Raw genomic sequence first — 27205 nt, forward strand, 5'->3', positions numbered from 1 at the left:
TTTGATGAGTAAGACAATGAAGAAATTTACAGACAGATCGTTTAAGCCATGCTCTCAATTCTTTGACGGGTTTTTAACCAAAATGAATACTGTATAAAAACCGTGACATTTCATCTTATGGAATTGTTATAGAGAAAAAAAAAGAAGTTATTGGTATCATTTCAGTCAAGAATTGAAGACTTTACTCTGAAATGGCCTGACACTGCAGCTTAACACCTGTGCATTATTTAGGTGCTGCCTTTACTGTAAAACTCTGACATTACTATAGAAAAATACACTACATATGAGGTGACTTTGGAGTAAACTTTGGAGTATAATGAAGATTTCACAGTTAAACAATGTTGTTTATTTGGTATTTTTCAGTGAAATTGAATAGGATTCACTGCACAACAAGCAACAACTGCATGTTAGTCTAACTGAAAGAAATAGTGGAAATAGCATTGTGGTCATGCTAATTCAACAAAGAATAGCCGCTGATTTTACTAGTTTAATTTGTTTGTTAATAACATTCACCACATTGAAAAAAAATCAAGTATTATATACAATCTACTTGGCAAAAGTAAGTTCACTTTATTTGGATTTTATTTTTCATGTTAAGGGATAGTTAAGTAGTAAGTAGATTAAAAAAAAAAAGTTGCCTTGATTTTTTTTAAAGTAGATCTAGCAGAATATTTTCATCAGTGTACAAAGTAAAAGGATAAAACATCAGTCTTATGTCCCAGAGTCTCCCTTTTACTGACATCACAAATTCATCTTATAAATCAAACCTGGGGTGTTTTTCTGAAAGGGTGTATTAAAAACTAAGTTCAGATCTGTATCATAAAAAGGTGCCATCAAACATTTCTGTTCTAAACGTGCTCAACAAGTGTGCTCTGTAAAGTTACAGTGACAACTGAAAGGAAGAAGAATTCTGTGTTTTACCATCCATGTTAAGTATCCACAGATGTGTTTATAAGTTTGTGTGTACATATTAAAAAAAAGAAAAAGAAACATGTCATGAAAAGTGTCACGACTTACCCAAGTTGGAGTTGTTAATGTTGCCTTCCATTGTTCAGTCAGGGAGGTGTGAGTAGAGGCTGCAGCTGAAGTGAAGTCACTGAGCTCATGGTGTGCTGCAGTTTCTTTTATGAGGCCTCCCGACCAACCCAGACTCTGGACAGCCTTCCTTTGTCAGAATGAAAGTGAAACTAAACCTGCTGTCTTGGCTGTTTTCAGCTGATAATAAGGTATTAATGCCTCCAACCATTATCTAAACTACAGGCTTGACAGTATGAAGTGTTTGATCCTTGACAAATCCTTCAGTGTACATTCAAAAATTACCCTTTATTACTTTATGGTCTCAAAGTCTTTTGGCATTATATATAACACAATATATCAAGCACATGTGGCTTGATACTGATGTTTTACAAGTTTATTTGTGATGTAAATATATCACAGTAAACTGATAGTTTTTTTTTCATGAACGGAGGGAAGTTCCGTTCATGAACAGTGTGCTATTGATCAAAGCTGTCTGTGCAGTCCCTGAACTTTCCAATGGGGATTCCCCTGCGTTGTGTTGCCATGCCAACCTTTGCTCCCTGCAGCTTCACAGTCTGCTCCCATTTACTGGAAATGGCAGCAGTTCTTTCTGCTGCTGTGTCATGATGTGCATAATGTGCATGGTGTGCATGGTGTGCATGGTGTGCATGATGTGCATGATGTGCACAGAGTATTAGAGTATTAGAGTAATAGCGTGTTAAGATGGTTTTCACATTCACTATACATGTTGCTGCTCTTGGTATGACTTATGCAGTTTATTCAGAACATTTTCTTTTCTGCACAAATATTATAATTACCAGTTCAGTTCAACTTGAGTTTGGGTTGGTTCTCACCAGGGGCAGCATCTCACTTATGTCACCTACACTTCCTAGTTCTGGTCGGATATAAAACCAACTCTAAAAACTTTTGTATTGAAGACAAGGTGGAAAGCCAAAGACATATTCTCTGAAACTTTATTTTTTTGGTTACTTTTTTAAATAGACATCACATTTTCAACAAGTTTTTCAAGTTAGGATATGAAAATATTATGATGATCAAGTTTTGGTTGATAGAACACAAAGCTCTATCTTCGTGGATCAGCTGAAATGAATGTTGCTAAAGCCAAGTTAGTTTTGATAAGAGCAGTGAAAATTTGACATAAGCAGACACTGATACATCACACAAATACACCTCTCCAACCTGCAGTACCCAACTTCTCAACTTTTACAACAAATCAGATAGACCCAGCATCAACTAGCACCCTCAGCTTCACTGAAACATCTTTTTTTTCTATAAATGCCTGAAGTACATAAGAATTGTCTCATCCATCCATTAATCATTTAACTGAAGACCATGGTGTTGTATTTTGATGGCCACTGCCACAAAAGAGTAATTTCACCGTCACTCACAGCGAGTAGCTCTTTAAATCACCTCATCACAGTAACCAGTGGGTGCTGTGTGTCAGGATGAAAGTCAAAATAAAAGTAAATCCTTATCTGGTTGTTACATTACATAAAAACACACCTTGTACTTTGTTTGATATAACTATCTAGTGGGACACATAAGTTCAAACAGGGATTTTACATCTTTGGATGATGTTATATAATGGTAGGGCTTGTTTCCAATTCTACAATTCAGTACCATTTCAGCTCCCACCCACTGCACACCTATAGACATTAAAGCCTGAGAGATTTCAGTGTTGAATTCAGGCAGTGAGGTTAAGACATCTGACCGAAGCCAGGTTGGAGCCAGGTGTGGGTGTGTATGGCTCACTCCCTATGGAGTCAATCTGCCCCCCCCGGTTGTCAATAAATTCATTTGACAATTCATCTGACAATTCTATCACCTATCATCTTAAGATGATTTGTGAAGGTCCTCATATAGCTACAATACAAACGTTAAAAATGAGAATGATTTCGTTGTGTACTTGAGTTACAACAACGAATGTTATTAATTTGAAATAACTTAAAGATAGCATGTACATTAAGATCAAATAAATTATCTAGATTTAGATAAAGATGTTGCGTACAACTGCTAAAAGTAATAAAATTGGGTAAATTCAACAAAACATTTTTTTCAGTGTGCAACTGTGCTTTGCACAGTTCAGAATGTTCAAAATGTAAGTTACTGTTATGCACTTTACACAGAGTTGTGTTCAGGTTCAATTTACCCTGGTAAGCACTGAGAATGTAAGCTACTGTAAAGCACATTTGCATATTTTGTATATATTTTATGAAGAAGCTAAAGTTTAAATAGCAAACCTCAGCACAATGTGTGCCTACCTCAGTACAGATTGTACATTTCCATATTATATATTTGATTTTTTAAAATGTATTTTAATAAAGCTTGAAGCAATACAACTTGTACATTTATTTAATCCAACATCTTTTTAAGCATATCTCTGGGTAACACTAATAAGGTGTAACAAGGCATCTGTGAAAGGAGTGTAATCATGGTTGATTGTATGATTGAAAAGAACAGAGATATCTGGGTGGTTCTCTGCAAAGGTTTGCTCAGCCTGACACCTGTCCTCCTTAGAGGAAAATGGGTCTGTTCCAAAGGTTGATGTCCAAGTCAGTGAGGAGTGCAGCTTTTGCTCATACATGTTTGCCACTACAGAGGCATTGGGCAGCAGCTCAGCAGAAATCTTTGCTGGACATCCTCCTGCAGCTAGTTGATTGGGTACCCCACGGCCTAAAACAAGATGATAGGGGAAATGAAATAATGTACCAGGGAATGCCTTGTTTGAATGTGGGTGGACAATGTTTTGTGCTTGTGGGAGGAAAATGAAATGTTACTTCTAAAGCTTTGCACATACTCAGTTTAGGATACCTGGAATCCAGTGCGCGTTCCATGCCTGCACAACCCTGCTCAGTCCAATTTGGCTTAAATGGCATGTCAAATTTGAGACACAGAATCTTGTCATGTTGTCCTCCATGTTGATGGCTTCCTGGTCTTGGAGATGTACTAGGGCTTATTTCAAAGGGTAGTTAACCCTATTATTCACCTCTGGCCAAATCCTTTCCACTCTGAGATTCTGTCGACAACAAAACATGTTTTCAGATCGGGCTGTGGCAGATTAAGGGTAGCATATAGTTGGCCTTGGTCCACCCAGACCTTGCTCTCCCTGAGAGTATGGGTCTGGGCTCGTACAATGCATTTTAGATTTCTCTGCCAGAAAATGGTTGTGTCTGTATCCCGACAGCTTTTCTTGCATGTATAAGCACATGTAAAACTCCTTACCATGATCAACCCTTATTTGGTCCTACATCCCATTGTCCATTACCACAGATCTGAAAAAAAGTGGATAATTTTAATTGCACATTGACAAATCCCAAAGGAGTGCATTACATGAGTTAATAGACAAAGTACATATCACATGAATAGAGCAGTCCAGTTTTGATGTCGATAGCCTCACCATAATGCCACAAAAGTCATATTTTCATCATCTGCCTGCCGTCTGTCTGTGTGTGTGTGTATACCTCCACCTGCTTGCCTGTATGTCTGCCTGTCGTATGTTTGTCTGCCTGTCTACCTGCCTATCTCTGTGTGTATCCGTTGGCTTGCTGTCTGACTGTGTGTATGTCTGCCTACCTGTCTGTCCATCAGTCCATCTATCTACCTGTTTGCCTGCCTCTTTGTCTGTCTGCCCGTCTACCTGCCCGTTTGCTTGTCTGTCTGTGTGTATGTCTGCCTGCCTGCTTGCCTATCTGTCTGTCTGTCTTTTCTGTCTGCCCCCCTGTCTGTCCATCTGTCTGTCTGCAGAAATGTTCAAATAAAATTAGACCTAGGCAGTTGTTATGAGGCAAACAATATGTTGACCATTGTGTATGGTTGAGTTAAATAATATTCCTTTTTATGCCTTTAGATTTTGTGGATTTTCTCACCTGTAAACTCCATCATAAATTAGAAGGTTGTTTTTGGTTGGCATGGTGGATTGAGCCACAATTTTGATGTTTTAACCGTCAACTGCCAAGACGTGTCACTCCAAACATCACAAGCTTTTCATTTTGCACTGTAAAAAAGGGAATCTCTAGTCAGTTGAAGTGATGTAATTTTTTTAAATAATCCAACTCAAAATTCTTAGGTTAAGGTTTCCAATGTATTTTTGTGGATCATGTCAACATGAAATTCTGCGTTGGTACAACTAATAAAACAAAATAGTTGGACCAACTTAAATGAATTGCTTCAATTGGTCACACCTAAATTAAGTTCTTTGAAATGAAATTAACAAGTTCATTTAACACAACTAAATATGTCAAATAAACTAAATATTTTTATTCTTCTCAAATCAACATTTTGCATCAGTCCAACTTAAAGTTTTAAGTTGTTCCAACTCAATAATCTGCAAAACCCAAAAGGAAAACTGTGGGTGAGGAGGTAACACTGTAGGTATGAGACTCTGATGCACATTAAGGTACCACACAGGGCCAGTGTATCTGTGCTTCATGGCATGGACCAGCTCGCTGTCTATGGGCCACTGCGCTGGCTGGCTGTTTGTGCTCAACAGCATAGACTGCCTGGCTGTGCCCCATGGAATAGGCTGCCTGGCTGCGTTCCACGGCATAGGCTGCTTGTCCTGGCTGCCTGTGCTTGACGGCAGTGAGGGCTCCAAGTACTCTCTTATAGTAGCTGGAATAGAACTGAAGACAAAACCCAGTTTGTCATTTCTGATTATAATTTTAGCCCATCATCACATATCATTTATTATTACTCTTAAAGGTACACAGTCCATGCTACAGAGCACAGACAGCAGGTCCATGCCATGTGGAGCACAGAAAGCCTGTGCTCTTGGCAGGTTAACATCTTCATGTACAGCTGGGTCTAATATCCACTGCATTCCCTCCTCACTCATGGTTTGAAGTCAGTTTGAGTCAATTCAATAGGCTGTAAAGTAAACTTTACAAGTAGACATAAAGCAAACTCAACTTAAGACTATTGGTCAGATTTACTAACCCTTTTTGTGCAATTGATTTCCTAAATTCTTTTTCAACTTGTCACATTTTTACAGTGTAAGTATAAAAACACCTCGTCAGACTTTACTTTGAGGTTTTGCAAATTATTGAATTGCAACAACTTAAAACCTTAAGTTGGACTGATGCAAAATGTTGATTTGAAAACAATCAAATTCTTAGATTCATGTGACTTAATCAATTTTGTTGATTGAACTTATTATCTTCATTTCAAATAACTTAATTTATTTAGGTGTTACTAATTGAAGCAATAATTTAAGTGGGTCCAACTGTTTCCTTTTTTCAGTGTGGTCCATGTGATGTTAATGTCCCATATATATCCAGCATGGTAAGGGATGGGGTTAAGTTTACGTCCCTTAAGAAGTGGGGGAAATTTGATCAATAACTTGTCTATTCAAGATTCCATTGAATCATTGGGTGTAACGTTACCTGGCGCCTCAGTTCATGGTATGGCTGATGAATCTCTCTTAGAACTCCTCCGACACAACATTCTCCTGCACGTATTCCCAGCGAAGACAGGTAGCCAGTCATGAATCTGCGACCATATGATGGGCCCGATGGTTCAAGGCAACAAGACTTAAAACGTCAGTGAATGTATGCTGATCTCACAGGCTTGTCAGATCCAAGTAGGCAAGAATTTCACTGGCCCGGCAGTTAAATAATAAAACAACTAGTTTGGTATACTCAGACTCCTGCTACTCACGTTTTTAGACAAGTAGCATGAGTCCGAGTATATCCGGCAATTAAACAATATAGGCTGTGTGGTCTGTTTGTGTTCCAGCCGTAGCTGATGTTAGCTAGCTGAGCATACTTCATGGAGGGATAAAAAGATGTAGCTAGCAACTGTCAAACGTAACGCCAACTAGAAAAATAGGACCTACCTCGTATTGAACTGACCTCAGCACGCTCCAGTTCTGCATCAGTAAATGACATTTCCGCCTGAGGTTGTGTTGGATGCAGAAACGTCTGACTCTCATTGCAGAGCTTTTCCGGACACCCATCTCCTGCAACGTCTCCGATATTTCTGTGTGGGTCTTACCAGCTTCGAACAACAGCTTAATAACGTCAGGGTATTGTTCTAGCGCGGCCATAGTGGTCTAATCATATGTTACTCACTGTATATTGCCTTCTCTATCTCTGTGAACAGGTTTCAAGAACTGCATGGTTAAAGTCAACAACTTCCAAGCCACAGCACATCAAAAATGATACAAACCAAAAATGAATTGAACAAACTTTCAATCTCAAAACAAAATCACAACAGCGAAAAATAGGCCTTCATTTGTTTGCCGATTTTTGATTTGAAAACGAGAAATGAAATAAGTCGTTGTCCGTTTTCTGATTTTGGGTTCTAAAACGGATATGGATTGAACGAATGATGCACTGATATTGTTGCTTGTCGCAAACTTTATATTTACAATAAAATATTTAGCAAAATCAAAGAGTCCCTCCCCCCCAATAAAAATAAATAAATAAATAAATGAGTAAATGGTGCGACCAAATCATGTGCTGGTGCGACCAACTGAGAAAGTTGGTTGCACCAGTGCTACCAGTGTAAAAGTTGGTGTAGAGCCCTGGGGTTGCTCTGGGTAACCAGAGCTAGCTGTCAGGCTCCTTAACTCAATAAAACACCAGTGAAAGGAGGAGCCCACTTGATAAGCCCAGTGATGTGTTCGCTCTCGCTGCCGATCTGACTTCAGGATGTGGAGTTTGGGGACTTCAGATGTAAAGTAGAAGGTAACTTATCAGTAGAAACAGTAGTGGGTGGGTTTCTTCACTGAGAGCTCATCCTGTCTTAAAGCGCAAATACTTTGTGCATCACTCAAACTGAATTTCTATTTTAATTGTTTGGGTAATTTGCGTTTTATTGAAGACAGAACAAAGAAAAGTTAACACAGAGGGAAAAAAATAAAGTAATCCAAAGCCCCCCTGACTTTACAGAATACAAGCTTCTTATCAAACCTAGATATCTCCACTAAAACCTTAAGGAATCTGAGGGGTCTACAATGGGTCTGGATCTTTTCTTATCTTGGTCTTGGGTCTTTGTTGATGATGTCGGATAAAGTACAGTCTAGACCTTCTATGTCTGCAGAGCTTCTAGGAATATTACTGTTAATGCAGCAGTGATTTGTACATTCAGGCTGATTTATGCAAATATGGAGAAAAGGGAATGAGTTATCTGACCTGGGTTTACTCAAGAGTGGATAAATGCTGAGAAACATATGATGGAGAGTAACTCAGAAACTGTGAGGAAACAAACAATGGAGGGAATCTGAACAAAGATTCAAACAAAGTAAGTATATATTTTACCATTTTTAAAAATAATTGAATATCTTATTCATATGAAGCATTTTGTTACTCACTCTTGTGGGTCAGGAGGCAGAGAGAGGCTCAGGGTGAAACATCAATTAATCATGTTCACAATTACACAACTACAGACGAAAACAGAAAGAAGGTTAATTTTGTCTGATCTTTTCTATTGTATAATCTAACACCAGAGGGGGCCATTGTTACAGAATGGACTCTGTAAACTCTCAGTGGATAAATGTAAATGTGGGTCAGATGATTGAGATTACTAACTACAGCAGCCTCTTTGAATAACTCCTGAAAATGTTCATTTGTCTTTTATTTGCGCTTTTAATGTTGAGGTCGCCGAGGTGGTTAAAAAGCTCCTCGGTGGCAGGGCCCCGGGGGTGGATGAGATCCGCCCAGAGTTCCTGAAGGCCCTGGATGTTGTGGGTCTGTCGTGGCTGACACGACTTTGCAACATCGCATGGACATTGGGGACAGTGCCTCTGGATTGGCAGACCGGGGTGGTGGTCCCCCTTTTTAAGAAGGGGGACCGGAGGGTGTGCTCCAACTACAGGGGGATCACACTCCTCAGCCTCCCCGGTAAGGTCTATTCGGGGGTACTGGAGAGGAGGGTCCGTAAGATCGTCGAACCTCGGATTCAGGAGGAACAATGTGGTTTTCGTCCTGGCCGTGGAACTGTGGACCAGCTCTATACCCTTAGCAGGGTCCTTGAGGGTGCGTGAGAGTTTGCCCAACCTGTCCACATGTGTTTTGTGGACTTGGAGAAGGCATTCGACCGTGTCCCTCGGGGAGTCCTGTGGGGGGTTCTCCGGGGGTATGGGGTGTTGGACTGCTTGTTACGAGCTGTCAGTTCCCTGTACGACTGATGCCAGAGCTTGGTCCGCATCGCTGGCAGTAACTCGGACTCGTTTCCAGTGAGGGTTGGACTCCGCCAGGGCTGCACTTTGTCACCGATTCTGTTCATAACTTTTATGGACAGAATTTCTAGGCGCAGCCAGGGTGTCGAGGGGGTCCAGTTTGGTGACCTCAGGATTGGATCACTGCTTTTTGCAGATGATGTGGTCCTGTTGGCTTCATCAAGCCGTGACCTTCAACTCTCTCTGGAGCGGTTCGCAGCCCAGTGTGAAGCGGCTGGGATGAGAATCAGCACCTCCAAATCCGAGTCCATGGTCCTCAGCCGGAAAAGGGTGGACTGCCCTCTTCGGGTCCGGGAGGAGTTTAAGTATCTCGGGGTCTTGTTCACAAGTGAGGGAAGGATGGAGCGAGAGATCAGCTGGCGGATCGGTGCAGAGTCCGCAGTAATGCGGACTCTGCACAGGTCTGTCGTGGTGAAGAGGGAGCTGAGCCGGAAGGCGAAGCTGTCTGTTTACTGGTCGATCTTCGTTCCCACCCTCACCTATGGTCATGAGCTTTGGGTAGTGACCAAAGGAACAAGATCATGGGTACAAGCGGCCGAAATGAGCTTCCTCCATAGGGTGGCTGGGCTCTCCCTTATGCCGCGGCCACACCAAACGCGGACACGCGAATTTACTCGTGCGAATGGCCTGTCACGCGCCGCGTGAACGCCCGAGTCGCGCCGCTGGACTTTTTTGACAAGCTGAGGCGCGAACACGCGAATGCGCGGTACTGCGCATGCGGAGTAGAGAGCTCGTTCATTTAAAGACCGAAAGTCCAAAAGAGCATCTGAAAAACAATGAGCTGTGGTTTCCAAAGCATGACAGGAGCATGTGTGAAAGCTTTGGAGATCACAATCAATGCCTGCTGCCTCTCCCTGGTAATCCACCAGCCCTGCTTGGCTGTTCCCTGCGATCTCATCCTCGATCCCCCGAACCTCCGACCCCCCTAGCCCCGACCACCCGAACCCCCGACCCATGTTCCCGGGGGTCTCCCTGGGGATAATGAAGGGGTGGAGGAAAGAGAGGAGCACAGAGAACTTTCATCTTTTCCCTGGCTCTGCCCCTGCCCCACTCTTTCCTCCTCTTTATCAGGCTCAAAACTCTGCTGAGGAAAACGCAGTCGGACTCAGTGATAGCCCGTGCAGGCAAATCCAGCTGGGAACGAATGTTTTCAGAACTTACATTCAAAACCTGTCTCCTCAGAGACTTTCAACCAAGCCTGATCATTTTTTCCCGGTCTCTGTAGAGTACACACGTCGTATCGTATAACTCTGGATGATGACACACCGCACAGATTGTTTTCTCCTCCGTCCTCTGGCGGAGTTGGAGCCGGAGCAGGCGGCAGTTGCCCCCCAACGTTGTCATAACAATGACGTTGTGGGGGAATATTTTGAACTCGAGCGAATTCGCGTCTACCGCCCAAACGCGTGAACGCTCCAAACTCGCCACGCCAAACGCCCGAATCACGCCGCCCGAGGCGAATCGGCGGCTAAACGCATCTTTGCATTGACTTTGTATGTAATCGTGCCGCAAATTCGCGTTTGGTGTGGCCACACCATTAGAGATAGGGTGAGAAGCTCGGCTATCCGGGAGGAGCTCGGAGTAGAGCCGCTACTCCTCCGCGTTGAGAGGAGCCAGATGAGGTGGCTCGGGCATCTGATGAGGATGCCTCCCGGACGCCTCCCTGGTGAGGTGTTCAGGGCACGTCCCACCGGGAGGAGACCCAGGACACCCTGGAGAGACTACATCTCTCGGCTGGCCTGGGAACGTCCTGGGATCCCCCAGGAAGACCTGAACGAAGTGGCTAGGGAGAGGGAAGTCAGGGCTTCCCTGCTTAGGCTGCTGCCTCCGCGACCCGACCCAGGATAAGCAGAGGAAAATTGATGGATGGATGGATGTTGACATCTGTTGGCATCATAAACTCTTTAAGATCAAACTGCTGCATTGGATTAAATAGTTTTGTGATCAAACTTAGCTCTGAGTTTTCTGTGCCCCATAAAGTGTTTGTGTATCTGTGGAAAAACTACATGAGTCAGCTGACTGCAGGCTGAAGTCAGGGCTCAAAGCTGTTCACTGAACTGTTAAATTCAGAAACCTAAATTCAGAAGAAGAAAACATGTTAAACTACAGATTTATTTTCAAAGATACAAACTTGAGTTAAATTATCCCTTGAATAAATCAATTAAGGACTTTCTCTCTGTGTTAGAAGTTAATATACATTGCAGTGTGATGATGATCCTGAAAACAGATAAAGATATTTACAGTCAAAGTGCTGATGAGCTTATTTATTCAATCAGTTTAACAGAAGGAACTTATGAGACATGTTGACTGCACAAAGCATGAAACATCTTTTGATTCATTAACAATGTAATTATGAGAAACCTAAATTTGACAGAATCAAGAAACAAAAAGTTTCATTAAATCATATTTCTTTTCACACTGACAACACCAACTCAAAATGATAAGTCAACAAGACTTAAAAAACAACTTATATAATTTGTTGAACATGTTTTGCTGCATAAAAATCAATGAGAATAGAAGAGTAAATACTCTGCATCAGATATCTTACATAATCAACACAAACTGTGTTCAAACTTCCAGGTAATAATCACAAACTAAATCACACATTTTCTTTAATGTTCTCTGACTGTATACAGTCAGACCCATAAACAAACTCAGTAATGAATGAAATGAATGAAAAAAACACAGCATACAACATCAAAGTGTCTTTAGTCTTATTCAATGACAAAATCATGCAACAGAAACAAACATCTTAAACTGAAGAGCTTGGTCCACAGAAACTTCAAAAAGCCAAAAAAGAAAAGAAAAACATATGGTTATTTATTTGGTAGAAGGATAAAACTTTCTGTTCCCTTTGTTGCATCAAGTTGATATAGAGCTTCAAATATCAATTTCTAATTTTTTGCACAGCAGATGTTATGGTGAACCATTCGATGATTATTTTGATTATCACAGTATAAAGTATCGTGATATTATTAAGATACATTAAGTATGATTATTTTGTCCTTACTCAACACACCAGATAAAAAAGCATAAAACTGACAGACTAATTATAATAATTCTGTTTGATTCAGTCTTTGATCTGCCAGTCTTTCTTCTTTCTGTTTCACTCTTTTAAGACTTCACTTTGGAATGGCTCTGCATTTTCTTCAACTTATGGTTTCCCTTGTTTTTCTTCTTCATCTTAACCTAAATAAAAAACATCAGTCACAGGAGGATCTGCACCACTGTACTGTCAGCTGTAACATGGTTACTTTCTTATTTCACACCAAACGACTTCTTGAGACTCTCCTCTGCCTGCTGTTTGGTGATTTCTTTCCAAGTGTCAGGAATTTTAGCAGGCTCTGCTTCATACTCTTCAGCAAACTTGTTGTTGAACTTGGTCAGGACATATTTCCAGTAATCTGAAGCCTTGAGGCTTGTGTCTGGAGCTATTAGCCAGTCAGGAAAGATTTCTTTGTACTCCTTGTAAGGGTGGGGTTCATTGTTTGTGGCAGCACAGCGAAATCTTTTGTCACTGATCACAGAGGAAGTGCAAATGTCAGTGGTAAGTATCTTTGTGGATGACCATACCCATGCACTGAGACCGTCTGGTCGATGAAATGAAGTGAAGTGCTGCTTGTGCTCTGCTGCTCCTGCCTCACAGGGTGCTTTGCAGAATGGACACTGTTTACCACATCCAACAAGTTTCTTGTACAACTCAATCTGAGGCTTTACATCAACACTGGTCAGTTTTGCGCTGACTGTAGCTGTTTTGAACAGCTTTCTAAGATTTTCTGCCATGTCCTTCACACACTCTGTGAGCCACTGAGCAAACTGTTTGGGATCGACATTATTCAGGATCATGAAAAGAACCAGAGAGTCCTCAGAAATCACCAGACTTTCACCAAGTTCCTGACGGATATCTTGAATCAGTTTCTGCAGGTTGCCTCCTTCTTTAGCTTGAGCTTTGTTTACTGCATCATTTATGCTCTGGATACTTGACCTGAGATGTTTGTCCTCAAATTCAGAGACAGACTCGTTGGTCAAGAGTTTCAGCATTTCATCAAAGATCCATTTCTTCACATATCGCTCATATGAGCTGATATAGCTCAGATAGTCTTCAAAGTTATCCTTTCTGATCAGATCCAGTAGCACAGAGTACTGGAAGAACATTCGGGTGCTGAACTGGAACCTTCTTGTCATGTCATCAATAATGTCAGGACCCAGGGACTTGTAGAGAGAGGTGACCACAGCAGGCTTCAAGCAGTCTTCTGTGAACTCTTTTGCCTTCTTCTGGCACTGATCTCGCTCATGAAACTCATCCTTGAAGTTAGCTCTGAACTTCTCTTTGTTTTGGCAGAGACACCTGTAAGGATCATTCATCTGAATAAAATCTTTATGCATTCTCTGAAATTCTCTGGCTGCATCTGCACAGATGTGCTGTTTCAGAGAAACCTCAAAGTCTGTTGGTATCTTTACATGCTGGTTCTTTTTCAGCTTCAGATCGATCATGTGTAGGATCTCCTGAATGAAAGTGTCATGGTAGTTGTTTTTTCTCTCCACTTTTTCTTTCACAGACTGTGAGCATTCTGTTATGATGTGTTCAGAAAGTTTCTGCAGGGCCTTTACCTGATCTTCAATCCTGAAGAATTTACAGACTTTGTGCTTGGTCTGATTTAAAAAGCTTTCAGCTGAATATTTAAAAGGGGTCTTTCCACAATCCTGCAGTCTCTTCTGGTTCAACAATTCCATAGCATGACTCCCTTTTTGTCTAAGATTCTCAGTCAGGTGGTGAAGGACACTTTCCATGACATCAATGGTCTCTTGTTTTGGAAATGTTCTTTCATTCACCATTTTTTCCCACATTGTGTCAAACTCTTCATCCAACTTTTTGTCCGTCATTTTGAATTTTTTCTCGCGGCAGTCTTCAATTAATGCTCGTACCTTCTCTCCCAGTTCTTTGGTGTGGTTCATCTTGATTTTGTCCACTTCATTCATTCCTCTCCTGACATCTGTTGCAACTGTGAGTTGGTCGTGTACAGAGCTTTCTACTTCCCGACGGAGGCTCTTTGCACTGTTTGCAAAGTCTTCCCTGTATGGTTCAACCAGATTGACATGACCCTCTGTTTTCTTGAAGTACTCTTCCAGGTTTTTAAGGAGCTTAGTCTCCCGTTTAAACAGCTCTGAGCTGGCTTCAGTTTTTAATTTCTTGAGAAGTTGACCAATGTCAGACACCTCAGATTGCACATTACCAAAGTTGGAGATTTTTGTTTCTGCTGTGTTTGTCCAGGAGTACATTTCTTTTTTGAATTCCCATTCCCATTTGTTGTATTCTGTGCAGAGCTTCATGTATGCGTCAGCCACCAGGCTGTTTCTGAAGCTGAAGATGAAGTTTTCATGTTTGACAGATTTCCACAGGCTTGTTATCCACTCTGTGAACTCTAGGATGTTATCAGCAGAAGCCTCATGATTTCCCAGAACTTGAAGGATGTTCTTCTTGAGCTCATAAACAGCCTCACTGTACCCTGCATTGACTGGGGCCATTGGTGGACTCCCGTTCCAGAGTCCAGGGATGTACATGTTCCCAGTGTCTGGGTTGTACTCCATCACATCAGTGAAGTTCTTGTACTCCTCCTTCTTTTCCATTTTGGCTGCTGCCTGTGTCATCTCATTTAGCTGCTTCAGGAGCAGCTCTCGTTCTCGTAGATTCTTCTCAGGGGCCGACACACCTGCCACATTCTGATGAACAAACTGACATTTGGGTTTTTTGCCCACCTCTTTCATCCTGAGGAATGCATGAACCACTATCTGTAGGATATCCTTCATTTCTGTGGAGTTCTCCATGGCAATATTGATGATAGTGATATCACTCAACCCCACAACAAGTGTTGCCAGCTCGTTGTCATGTTCGTAGCTGTTGTCCAGTTTTGAAAGCTCTGGTGACTTTAAGCCCTCAGTGTCGATGATCATCAAGAAGTCACAGCCGAGTTCTTTTTTCATGTCTTCATTTACTTTGATGAGCAACATAAAAGCCCCTCGAGTGCATCGACCACTGCTGACTGCAAACTGGACTCCAAACATGGTGTTGAGGAGAGTGGACTTCCCTGTACTTTGGACTCCAAGAACTGTGACAACCAGAATCTTGTTCTGAGGGGACACCAGCTTATTGAGCTCAGACAGAACATCAGTCACCCATCTGAGAGGGATGTTAGACGCATCACCATCAACAAGCTCAACAGGTAATCCATCCAACAACAGCTCTGCACACAGTTTGGGAAGATGCTTTAATTGTTTACGAGATCGATTTTTTTTTGGAAGGGAGACTGAGGCTTCATAGATCTGACCCATTTCACGGAAGAAGTGTTCAATCCCAAGTGAGCTGTTGGAAAGTTGCTGATCTATTTCTTTGATTTCCTCTTTGTTTTCAGGACTTTTGTTTTTGTTTTTGTAAGCCTCTCTGAGGTCAGAAAGCATCTGTCGAGACAGATTATCGAGATTCAGTCGCAACCATTTTAGGAAAAAACACCTCTCAGTACTTGGTGTTGATATTGCACTGATGAAACATGTCATTGCATCAGACATGTCATAGGAATTCTGTTTGTTCCTGAGTTTCGCTTTCTGTTTCTGAAGATCGCTTTTGTACATTTCTATGTTTTGTGACCCAACTTTTCGAAGTCGAAACTCTTCTTTCTCCAAGCGAGTCAGTTCCTTCCATGTTTCTCCTTGCAGAGGCAGCTGGGTCTCTTTGTATTTGGGGATGTCTTTAATCTTTGCAGTGATGGCATCTGCATTTCTCTTTGCAGTCTGACACTTTTCACAGTCTTCATCAACCAAGATTCCCAGTTCATGGGCAATGTCTGCCATCTGTTCAATTTTCATCTTCATCTTTGAGTTTTCAACCACATTCTTAACTGCTCTATGCAGACTTTTTCTAAAGTCTGCATCATTCGTTTGCTGTTTCCTCAGAAGGATTTGGCTCTTACTCAGGTTCATCTTTTTGGCCACCTCCTTTAGAGCATCCAAAATGAGTCGCCCGCTTTGATGGTTACCAACCAAGAAGATCTGGGCCTTGTGGTTTTGGTTTGTGAGCAGCTCACACTCAGAGTCTAAATTGTCAAAGAACACAAAAACTGCTGCAGATGTTTGACACAAAAAAGAAAACTGTGTTTCAAAAGAGGAAATGTCCCCATGAAGGTTGGCTACAGCTACTGGCTCACTGAAAACATCCATGTTTTTGTTTCCACAAGGTAGGTACCATGAAATTTCAGTCAGTCCATTGGATATTTGTCTTGGACAGTCACCACCCTCCATGTTACGGTGAACAAAGGTATCGTGGTACTGCTGAGAGTTGCTCAGGAGCTTGTTGAGGATCTCTGTCTTGGACCAGGAGCACTCACCCAGTCTGACAAAAGAAACCATTGGGAGTTCAGAGACAACTAGTCTGTCTTCAATGAAGCCCTTAGATTCTGACAGTGATGAAGTTCTGTACTCTTTAACTAAGTCTCTCATGGCCCAAAGCATCAGTGTGCACTGATTTGTGTCACAGTTTCGAAGCAGCAGAGGCACAGCAAGCTGACACATGGACATTTTGAGAGACAGTTCTTGTTGCACAAAACCATCAGAGCACAGAAACAGAGCAGTGATAACATCGAGGAGGTTCAGCTTATTATCTGACGGCTGACTGCCAAGAAGTTTATCGAAATCAAACTCTGCTCCATCTGACTCCGGATCACTGACTGATTCACATGCAGATGTTAACTGAACATTCCTTGCTGTCACATTAACCATCATCAGTTTCTTTAGGAAATACCATGGAAGGTCTGAGTTGCACTGAGGAGGTTCATCACTGATGGTCTTCTCATCAATCTGAAGAATTTTGCTCAGGGTCAGCTTCTCTTGGTAAAGGTGCTCCAGTCCCAGGTCCTTCAGGAGACGCTCCAGATGTGTCTCTGTGGGAATGCATATTTTTGTTATACATATATATCCCTGATTCTTGAGAGTCGGGACAAAACACTTTTAAAAATGCTGTTTTACAAAATGCATCCTACATTTGTTAAAGTTACATATTTTTGAAGAGGAGGGGCTTATCTAAATAGCCATGTAAAGGAACAGGTTCTAAATAAAAATAAATTTTTAACAAATAAACATGTTTCCCTTTAGAACCCAATTTTTGTCAACTCCGTCAGACATACTTAAAAGTATGAAATTTTAATTTTATCAGTCCAACAAGAATCTAAAGGACCAAATTATGTGGTAATTGTGCTTAGATACTCTGGTATGCAAAAATATTTAGTATGTAACATTACATTGTGATTTCAGATTATTTTGAAAACCCAGTTTTCCAAATATTGGGATTTTCAAACTTTGTTTTTAATTTTATGATCATAAAGGCAATTTTCTTAAATAAATAAGGGATTAGAGGATGTAGCTCAGTGGGTTCTGTAATATATTTACAACATATACTGAAGAAATATTTCATTTTATTTTGTCAAAATTCACAAAAACATACATCTGACGGTGTTGACAAAGGTCTGACGGAGTTGACAAAAAACTGACATTGTTGAAAAAATGTGTGCAGGAGATTGGATATTGATGAACAAATATCTTTTGTGTGCACAACAGATTTAGAACTAACCACTGACCTTTAATTGAACATACTGCACTTAATTTTAACTAAACACTACATACACAGTATCAGACATTGGACATGCTCATGCTCTATGAAGTCTACCACATCAGGGGCTATGCTGTAGATCTCTCGTGTTCTCTGTCTGACTGGTGCTGCATTTCTCGTTATTTTCACTATGATGTCTTCAACTGGGCAGAAACAGACATCCTTGCTGTTAAGTTTAGGTTGAACCCTTGCTGTTGGGCCATGGGATAGACTGATTATTGGCCTGGGCGATTATCGGGGCCGATATTTGCCATTTTGGGGCATATCGGCATTGGCCTTTTTGTAATCCGACGGCCGATATGAAACCCATTCAAAACTGTTGTTGCAGCTCTAATGCAGCCGCACTTAGCATTGTGACTATCTTACTGTCTGTGAGCCTATTTTAACTCATTCACTGCCAGCCGTTTTCAGAGCAGAGAGCTTCATACTGCCAGCCATCAAACATAATTGACGTCTAAAGACCTCAATGGCGTTCGACGTTCAGTGTCAAAATGACGTCTATAGACGTCAATGGCAGTGACACAAATCAATCAATCACTCCTCTTATCAATACCCACCGGAAAAAAGTTTTTCTGCCTCTTAAAAATGATAAGAAATGTTTTCAACTGCAGACATTCAGGAGCTGCTTGTTGATGCTTCTCTGCACAGAATTTCTCCGTCTACGCTATGGAAGCCCTAGATGGTCAAAACCTTAAAAATCAGTCATGTGAAAACTAAACAGAATATCAATTCAACTGCATAACATGCCTGTAAAAGGCAGCACAAACTCAATTCTTTCAAGTTTTATTGCAGTTACATTGAAATTTTTGAGAACTTTGATTACTGTAGAAAACTTTAGCGGTTTATTTTTTTAAAGTTTCCATTTAACTTTATAAAACATGCTGCTGAGCCTGGGAGCTGTTTAATAAACATGCTTGAAGGAATTTGAATGCAGAAGTGTTGGAGTTTGTATTGCTCAAATTTTTGATGCCATTATTTTTGCTTCGACAGCAGATTAATATCGGCTTCAAATATCAGTTATCCGCCTCCTTGCCCACTAATAATCAGTATTGGCATTGGCCCCAAAAAATCCATATTGGTCTGTCTCTACTTTTTTGTCTTGAACTCTTTTCTTCCACCTTTGTCTTTCCTTCTCTTGCATGTCTTGTTTGCTCTCTTGGTCACTGTTTATTTTTTCTCTTCTCTTTCACTGGTACTCTCTATTTCTCCTTCTTTGCTCCTAAACTGACAATTTCTGTTTAGCCATACTTCTCTAAGAAAATAGAAATAATGAAAAATTATTCTTGTTTTACATATAAATGCAGCAAGAGTTACAAAACAATAACCAGACCACTGCCTGCCCATTCCCTACAAGTCAGAAGTGAAGGTTATACACTATGATTAAATAATGTATTGCATGCTATATATGTACATTCATGTGTAATTAAATCTCTGAAAAATCATTTAAATCCTCTTCTATGTTCACAAATAACAATATTTAGGACATTAAGAAGTAATAGCTGGATTTGTCAACTCCATCAGCTTACATGTCAACTCTGTCAGATGTAGAAACTGACGGAGTTGACGTCTGACGGAGTTGACAAAGGGGCATGCATTTTCCCTCCAAAACATGTACTGTACACTGCAGCTAGCTAATTTTTCCCCAGCTGTTAGCTGTCTCAGTAACCTCACTAAAATACTTAAATTCAATCCACAATTGTTTAAGAAAATGCACCATAATGGAGAGACGGAGTTGACATGATCCAGCTGTGACCATAGGAATATTGACATTGTTGGTCTAAAAGATCTAAAAATGTAACACTTATCAGAACATGTGTGGTAGTGTTAAATTCAGCACCGACAAGAAGATGACAAGAGGTCCTCAGGGGCATAGCTGACATGCTATTCCCTGATTTAATTGGGTTTTATAAAAAATCTGACGGAGTTGACAGAAACTGAGGACCAAACTTTAATAGGCAGATTTTTACCAAAAATATTATTTGACGGTCACATAATACATTGTTTTATATATTTAAAAACATTCTTTTATAATTGATGTATATTGATTTACAATTGTTGATATTTTCAAAGGCTTTTTGGGCTAGTCATTACTATGACTAAGTGCTAAGGACAAGATCAATAACATGGACCTTTCAACCTAAGATGAAAGTTTTATCTAAATTTCCCCCCCAAAATACACATTTTTGCACAAAAAATGTTATGGGTATACACAGGTCATTTGGATTCACTCTTTAAAGTGTGTCAATCATGGTGAAAGTCTCGATTTTTTATGTAAATCAGACTTTCCACTGTAGGACATGTTTTGTCCCAACTCTCAAGAATCAGTGATATATATATATATATATATATATATATATATATATATATATATATATATATATATATATATATATATATATATATACTCAACAAAAATATAAATACAACACTTTTGATTTTGGTCCCATTTTTCATGAGATGGACTTAAAGATCTAAAATTCATTCCAGATACACAATATTACCATTTCTCAAATCTGTCACAAATCTGTCGAAATGTTTGATAGTGAGCACTTGTGCTTTGCTGAGATAATTCATCCCACCTCACAAGTGTGCCACATCAAGATGCTCATCAGACACCATGATAGTGCACAGGTGTGCCTTAGGCTGTCCACAATAAAAGGCCACCCTGAAATGTGCTTTTTTTCCTTTACTGGGGGTCTGGGGACTTAGAGCCAGTCAGTATCTGGTGTGACCACCATTTTGCCTCGTGCAGTACAACACATCTTCTTTGCAAAAAGTTGATCAGATTGTCAAATGTGGCCTGTGGAATGTTGGTCCACTCCTCTTCATTGGCTGTGCGAAGTTGCTGGATATTAGTGGGAAGTGGTATACTGTCGTATACACCAGTCAAGCACATCCCAAACATGCTCAATGGGTGACATGTCTGGTGAGTATGCTGGCCATGCAAGAACTGGGACATTTTCAGCTTCCAAGAATTGTGTACAGATCCTTGCAACATGGGGTCGTGCATTATCTTGCTGATGTTCATGAATGTATGGCACAACAATGGGCCTCAGGATCTCATCACGGCATCTCTGTGCATTTAAAATGCCATCAATAAAATGCACCTGTGTTCTTCGTCAATAACAGATGTCTGCCCATACCATTACCCCACCACCACCATGGGCCACTCGATCCACAACATTGACATCAGCAAAGCGCTCAAGCACACAACGCCACACAAGCTGTCTGCCATCTGCCCTGAACAATGTAAACCGAGATTCGTCCGTGAAGAGAACGCCTCTCCAACCTGCCAGACGCAGAATGTGAGCATTTGCCCACTTAAGTCTGTTACGGCGACAATCTGGAGTCAGGTTAAGACCACGATGAGGACGACGTGCATGCAGTTGAGCTTCCTTGAGACGGTTTCTGACAGTTTGTGCAGAAATTCTGTGGTTATGCAAACCAATTGTTTCAGCAGTGAGGCTGGTTGGATGTACTGCCATATTCTCTGAAACGCCTTTGGAGATGGCTTATGGTGGAGAAATGAACATTCAATGCACGAGCAACAGATCGGGTTGACATTCCTACTGCCAGCATGCCAATTGCACGCTCCCTCAATGCTAGCAACATCTGTGGCATTTTGCTGTGAGACAAAACTGCACATTTCAGGGTGGCTTTTTATTGTGGGCAGTATAAGGTACACCTGTGCACTAATCATGATGTCAGATCACCATCTTGCTGTGGCACACCTGTGAGGTGGGATGGATTATCTCAGCAAAGCAGAAGTGCTCACTATCAAACATTTAGACAGATTAGTGAACAATATTTGAAAGAAATGGTAATATTGTGTATCTGGAATGAATTTTAGATGTTTGAGTCCATCTCATGAAAATGGGAGCAAAAACCAAAGTGTTGCATTCATATTTTTGTTAAGTGTATATATATATATATATATATATATATATATATATATATATATATATATATATATATATATATATATATACATATATATATATATATATATACATTTATATATATATATATATATATATATATATATATATATATATATATATATATATATATATATATATATACATTTATATATATATATATATATATATATATATCGCTTTGCTCTTCCGGGGCACTTCACAGCGTGCGACCCGAAGCAGTTCCACCTGGCTTGTCGTTTTAACTGTTTTTAACTGTTTTCTAACCGTTTTTAACCGTTTTAGCCGTTTCGTCCGTCTTGTGTGTGCGTGGAGGGTTGTGTCTATTTCTTAAGTATGTGGACTTTGAGCTCATTTGCACAGATATTTGCACTTTTATGCCTCATCACGCTGTCATGGACGCTTCTTTGGCATGGAGCAGCCGCACACCACGGCGTCCTTAGGAACCGCAGCACTGTCAGTCGGGAATTATTACTTTCTCTGCGGACCTCTGCAAAAGGAGACATCCCGACAGGCATACCAGCAGAACTGCTCAGGTCTTACATTCCAGGAGAGAAGCCATCTCTCCAGACGACCCGTCGCAAAAGAGGGCGGAGAGGAGGGGTACGTCGGAGATTGAAGCGCCTGAGTCTGGACAACCGCCGCTGGCTTCCTCCGCTGCCGACGGTCCTGCTCTCCAACGTCCAGTCTATCCGAAACAAGGTAGACGAGTTGGAATCATGGGCCAAACTCAAGAAAGAAATAAAGGACTCTTGCTTGTTAGCTTTCACTGAAACTTGGCTCAGTGCAACGGATCAGGACGCGGGCCTGGTTATCAGTGGGTTTGGTAGCCCATTTCAGCTAGACTGATCCCTGGAGATCACGGGGAAGAGCCGAGGAGGAGGTGTGTGTCTTAACGTCAACCAGAGGTACTGTAACTCTGTTGTGGTACGGGAAAAGTTATGCACCCCTGACATTGAATTGTGGACTGTCTCCCTGCGCCCTTATTACTTGCCGCGTGAATTTCAACAACTGTTTTTCACGCTTGTTTACATTCACCCACGAGCCAACACCGCCGCAGCGTCCCAGCTGATTGCGGACGTCACACACAGACTCGATACAGTCTGCCCGGATGCGCCTAAATTCGTCCTCGGTGATTTTAATCATTGCACTCTGAGCAGGACGCTGAGTTCCTATGAACAATACGTTACTTGCGCCACGACCAACAAAAATTCCACCATTGACTTGTGCTATGGCTCTCTGTGCGGCGCTTATAAGTCTATGCCGATGCCTTCTCTCAGTGCATCATATCATAATAGTGTGTTCTTATTGCCTCTGTATGAATCGTCCTTCAGACGCCTTCGGTGTGAAGAGAAGGAGGTTAAAATCTGGTCTGGAAGTATTTCATCCCGTCAGGGATGCTTTGAATGCACAGACTGGCATTGTTTCCTTGATTCCTGCAATGATGTTAATGAACTCTGTGACACTGTTACATCCTATGTTTCTTTTTGTGTAAACTCTGTTTTACCTATAAAAAAGGTTGTTATCTATCCAAATAACAAACCTTGGGTAACTAAGGAACTTAAGATGGTTTTAAACAAAAAGAAAAGGATTTTTTACACTGGAGACCTTCTTGAGAGGAAAGCTGTCTCTAGAGAGGTGAAGAGAGAAATTCAGAAAGCTAAGATTAACTATAAAAACAAAATAGAAATGATCTTTAGCACTGGTGACATTAGAGCGGCCTGGCAAGGTCTGAAGTCTATGGCTGCTATTAATAAGAATGCTGACAAGTCCAAGCATCACATCAGCATTACTGGTGTCACTGACACTGACCTGTCAAACACATTTAATGTCTTTTTCTCTCGGTTTGAGAGGTCTGACTTCACCATCAGTGTTACCAGGGTGAAGGATTCTCTTGTTCCACAGTGTGATTTTCAGATATGTCAGGATCAGGTTACAGCATTATTAAAGAAGACTAATGTCAGGAAGGCTGCTGGCCCTGATTCTATCTGCGGTCGCACTCTTCATTACTGTGCAGACCAGCTCAGTGAAGTTTTCTGTACACTTTTTCAGATGTGTGACAATCAATGCCAGCTTCCTGCATTATGGAAAACTTCAACTATAATCCCTGTTCCTAAATCCAAAAACCCAAAAGAACTGAGTGATTTTAGACCTGTTGCTTTAACATCATTGGTGATGAAAACCTTTGAGAGAGTTTTAAAAGAAGAGCTTGTATCCTTGGTTTTTGGGAAACTTGACCCTTTACAGTTTGCGTACCAGGCTGGTAAAGGAGTGGAAGATGCAAAACTCTTTATTTTAGACAAAATTTTTAAGCATGTGGAGAAGCCAAAAGCACATGCTCAGCTTCTATTCGCTGACTTCTCTTCAGCTTTTAATAAGATGCAACCGCACATTCTAATTGAGCGCCTTTCTTCTTCTTTTAAGCTGCCTGATCAGTTCTTATTGTTAATTTTAAACTTTTTAACTGACAGGAAACAGCAGGTCTTAATTAATGGAGTCATGTCTGATGTTCTTGTGTCTAACACAGGCTCTCCTCAGGGCTGTGTTCTGTCACCACTTCTTTTTATTCTATACACAGACAGCTGCAGATCTTGTAAAGAAGAAAGCTATCTGGTTAAATTCTCTGATGACACAGTGCTGTTATCCCTTCTCCAAGATTCAGAGTCCAACCATGGTGGTGCCCTTCCGGCTTTTATTGACTGGTGTGATGACCATTTCCTTGACTTAAATGTGTCAAAAACAAAGGAGCTTATTGTTGACTTAAGAGGGAATTGTGTTGATCCTAAAGCCAGTTCCATTCACGGAAATGATGTGGAGATCGTTGAATCTTATAAGTATTTAGGTACTATGTTTGACTCCCAGCTTAAGTTCAACATTAACACTGAGAGCATTGCTTGTCGATGTCAACAAAGAATCCACTTATTGAGGAAGTTGAAATCTTTTAATGTCTGTGACAAAATGCTGAGTAGCTTTTACAAATCCTTTATTGAAAGTCTTCTGACATTTTCTTTTATCTGTTGGTTTGATGGTTTGTCTGTCAAAGACAGAAACAGCCTGTACAGCATTGTTAAAACCTGCTCCAAAATAATAGGAGTCCAGCAGAGAGATTTGAGTTCTTTATGGAAGAGACAGGTGGTCAGAAAGGCGAAAGGAATTTTTTCCCAACATGACCACATCTTGTATCCAGAGTTTACCCTAATGCCCTCAGGTTGACGCTTTATAGCCCCCAGTAGGCGAACAAACCGATACTCTAAGTCTTTCATTCCATCTGCCATCAGACTGCTTAACCTTGATAGCAGTCTGATAGGATAGAATGACATGCTGGTACTTGTTTGTTTGTTTGTTTCTCGTGGTTGTACTGTGTGGAATCTTAAATGCAATGCTGGGTATCTCCATGTTCTCTTTTACCTGCCACAAATTGCTCATGTGTGCTGTAATCTGCTTGACCCTGGCTACGGGAAGGGTCTGTTGAAGGCTGCTGTGTACTGATGTGCTCTCTGTCATGTACGGACTATTTATATTTTTGTTCATTGTTGTCTCGCTGTTTGTGGATGTATGTGTAGCCAAGGTGGACTGCAAAATCAGAATTGCCCATTGGGATAAATAAAGTTGTCTAAACTAAATTATATATATATATATATATATATATATATATATATATATATATATATATATATATATATATATATATATATATATTTAGTATAGTTTATACAACTTTATTCATTTTTTACACAATGGGGAAAAGAAGTATTGAATGCGTCAACTTTTTTCTCATTACATTTATTTCCAAAGCTGCAATTCAAACAAAATTTCTACCAGACATTGGTATTAACTCAAATAATCTGCACAATTGAAGGAAATCACATGTTGAGTTCACATAAAGCCAGAGTTGGGAGCAAGTCATTACTTTGCAAGTCTCAAGTAAGTCTCAAGTCTTCAAACCAAAGTCTCGGGTAAAGTCTCAAGCAAAGAAGTGCAAGTCCAAGTCAAGTCTCAAGTAAAATCAAGAGAGGTTGAGTCAAGTTCAAGTCCAATTACGAGTTACCTGTTAAAAAATTTAATCAGTAACTTACTCTAAGTATAACAAAATTTAAGTAATGTAACTGATTACTTTTAGTTACTTTTAGATTATTTCAATGCCAAACATGCACATAAAGACAAGAGGGTATAAAAGATGCGTCAACTGCTTGGTGTGTTTTTAGAGAAACATAAAATGGTAAAATCTCCTTTTATGCTGCATACAGGAAATTCTGTTTCAGTTATAAACACATTGGGCTCAAATTTCGTGGCGCAAGCCTGGTGCACCCTGCGTGGTGTTAATTTTGTGCGGCGCACCGCCGTGCACGGCCAATTTGACAATTTGGTAGACCGTCTGCGCAGAGATGGGTGTGACGGCATGGCAGGGGGAGTTGACGGCAGATTCATGTTGGCGCGGTGACAATTTCATGCCAAAAACAGTGCAGAAAGTGCGCCGCAAGCTCTACACTGCGCCTCGGCCGCAAGGCATTTAAAGGTGAGGAGAGGCGCTAATTTGATTGGTGAAAACAGCGCTCAGCTGTGTTAAACCCACTCACGGCTTTTCTCCTCCATCTCTGCCATTTGCGTGGAGGGAGACGTGGACGCGCAGGTCTGCGCCTGTACTGCGCCTCTCTTGGCACTGCAGGAAACTTGCAAAGTGCGTTGGTCACGCCCTGTCAGCATGGCGATGGCCAGCGCAGGGCAGGTGCGCCTGCGCTTGTACCTGGTCTACGAAATTAGAGCCCATAGAGTGAGACAACCCACATTTTTTTAAACTAATCAGGTGTCCATATACTGAATTTTAAAAAAGGAAAGAAGAAAATTAAAACTATTAAGCAAATTCAGGCAGTATACCTACTGATTTAAATTATCCACGTATTCAGCTGAAAAACAGTATTGTTTAAAAAGTTGACACATAAATAAATAATTGTTGTATATAAACCATTGTTGTGTAAATCATTGTTAATAATTTTAGGGAATAATAAATTTTGACAAGTGAGCAGCCTCTCCACATAGTTTATTATTAAGTTAATTTATAATTATTGTTATTATTATTATTATTTTATTATTATTATTATTATTATTATTATTATTATTATTATTATTATGTTATCAAAGCGTGAGCCAGTAGGTGGAATAGATGGAGTTACAGTGAAAGATGAGACTCAACTTTCTTCCAGGTAACAGTCAAACAACTTCTCGAGTATTTGTGACCGTGCGGTGCGCCTCTCTCTCACCAATTAAAATCAATGTTATTCGCCTGTCAGCATCCAGTTTCCCTCCTCATAGTCAATATTCACACATCATCACATATATTTAGGGGGTCCTGTTTCTGTAAAAGGTCTTGAGAAAACTCATCAGAAGTGCTGGAAA

The 27205-nt window shown here is 40.7% G+C and overlaps 1 protein-coding gene and 1 pseudogene across 1 annotated transcript; both read right to left on the minus strand.

The window, feature by feature from the left end:
- Positions 1-3406: 3406 nt before the first annotated feature.
- LOC141793895 (uncharacterized) lies at positions 3407-7081 on the minus strand (annotated as a pseudogene).
- A 5394-nt stretch (positions 7082-12475) lies between these two features.
- Positions 12476-17986, minus strand: LOC141793896 (up-regulator of cell proliferation-like). Its single transcript, XM_074674766.1, has 3 exons — positions 17976-17986; positions 17817-17841; positions 12476-17146 (listed from the first exon to the last, which is right to left on the minus strand). The coding sequence occupies exons 1-3, from the start codon at positions 17984-17986 to the stop codon at positions 12476-12478; spliced, it is 4707 nt and encodes a 1568-aa protein (XP_074530867.1).
- Positions 17987-27205: the final 9219 nt, after the last annotated feature.

This window comes from Halichoeres trimaculatus, unplaced genomic scaffold, assembly GCF_033239565.1.
Source record: "Halichoeres trimaculatus isolate MK-OKI-2021-1 unplaced genomic scaffold, fHalTri1.1 fHalTri1_scaffold_7, whole genome shotgun sequence".
Lineage (NCBI taxonomy): Eukaryota > Metazoa > Chordata > Actinopteri > Labriformes > Labridae > Halichoeres > Halichoeres trimaculatus.

What these genes read in the sequence shown, in the direction of transcription:
- LOC141793896 (XM_074674766.1), bottom strand. An exon ending in TGGTTAGTTCTAAATCTGTT is followed by an intron (nt 17,147 to 17,816) that starts GTGCACACAAAA and finishes ATTCCCACAGAG; the next exon opens with ACACATCTGGAGCGTCTCCT.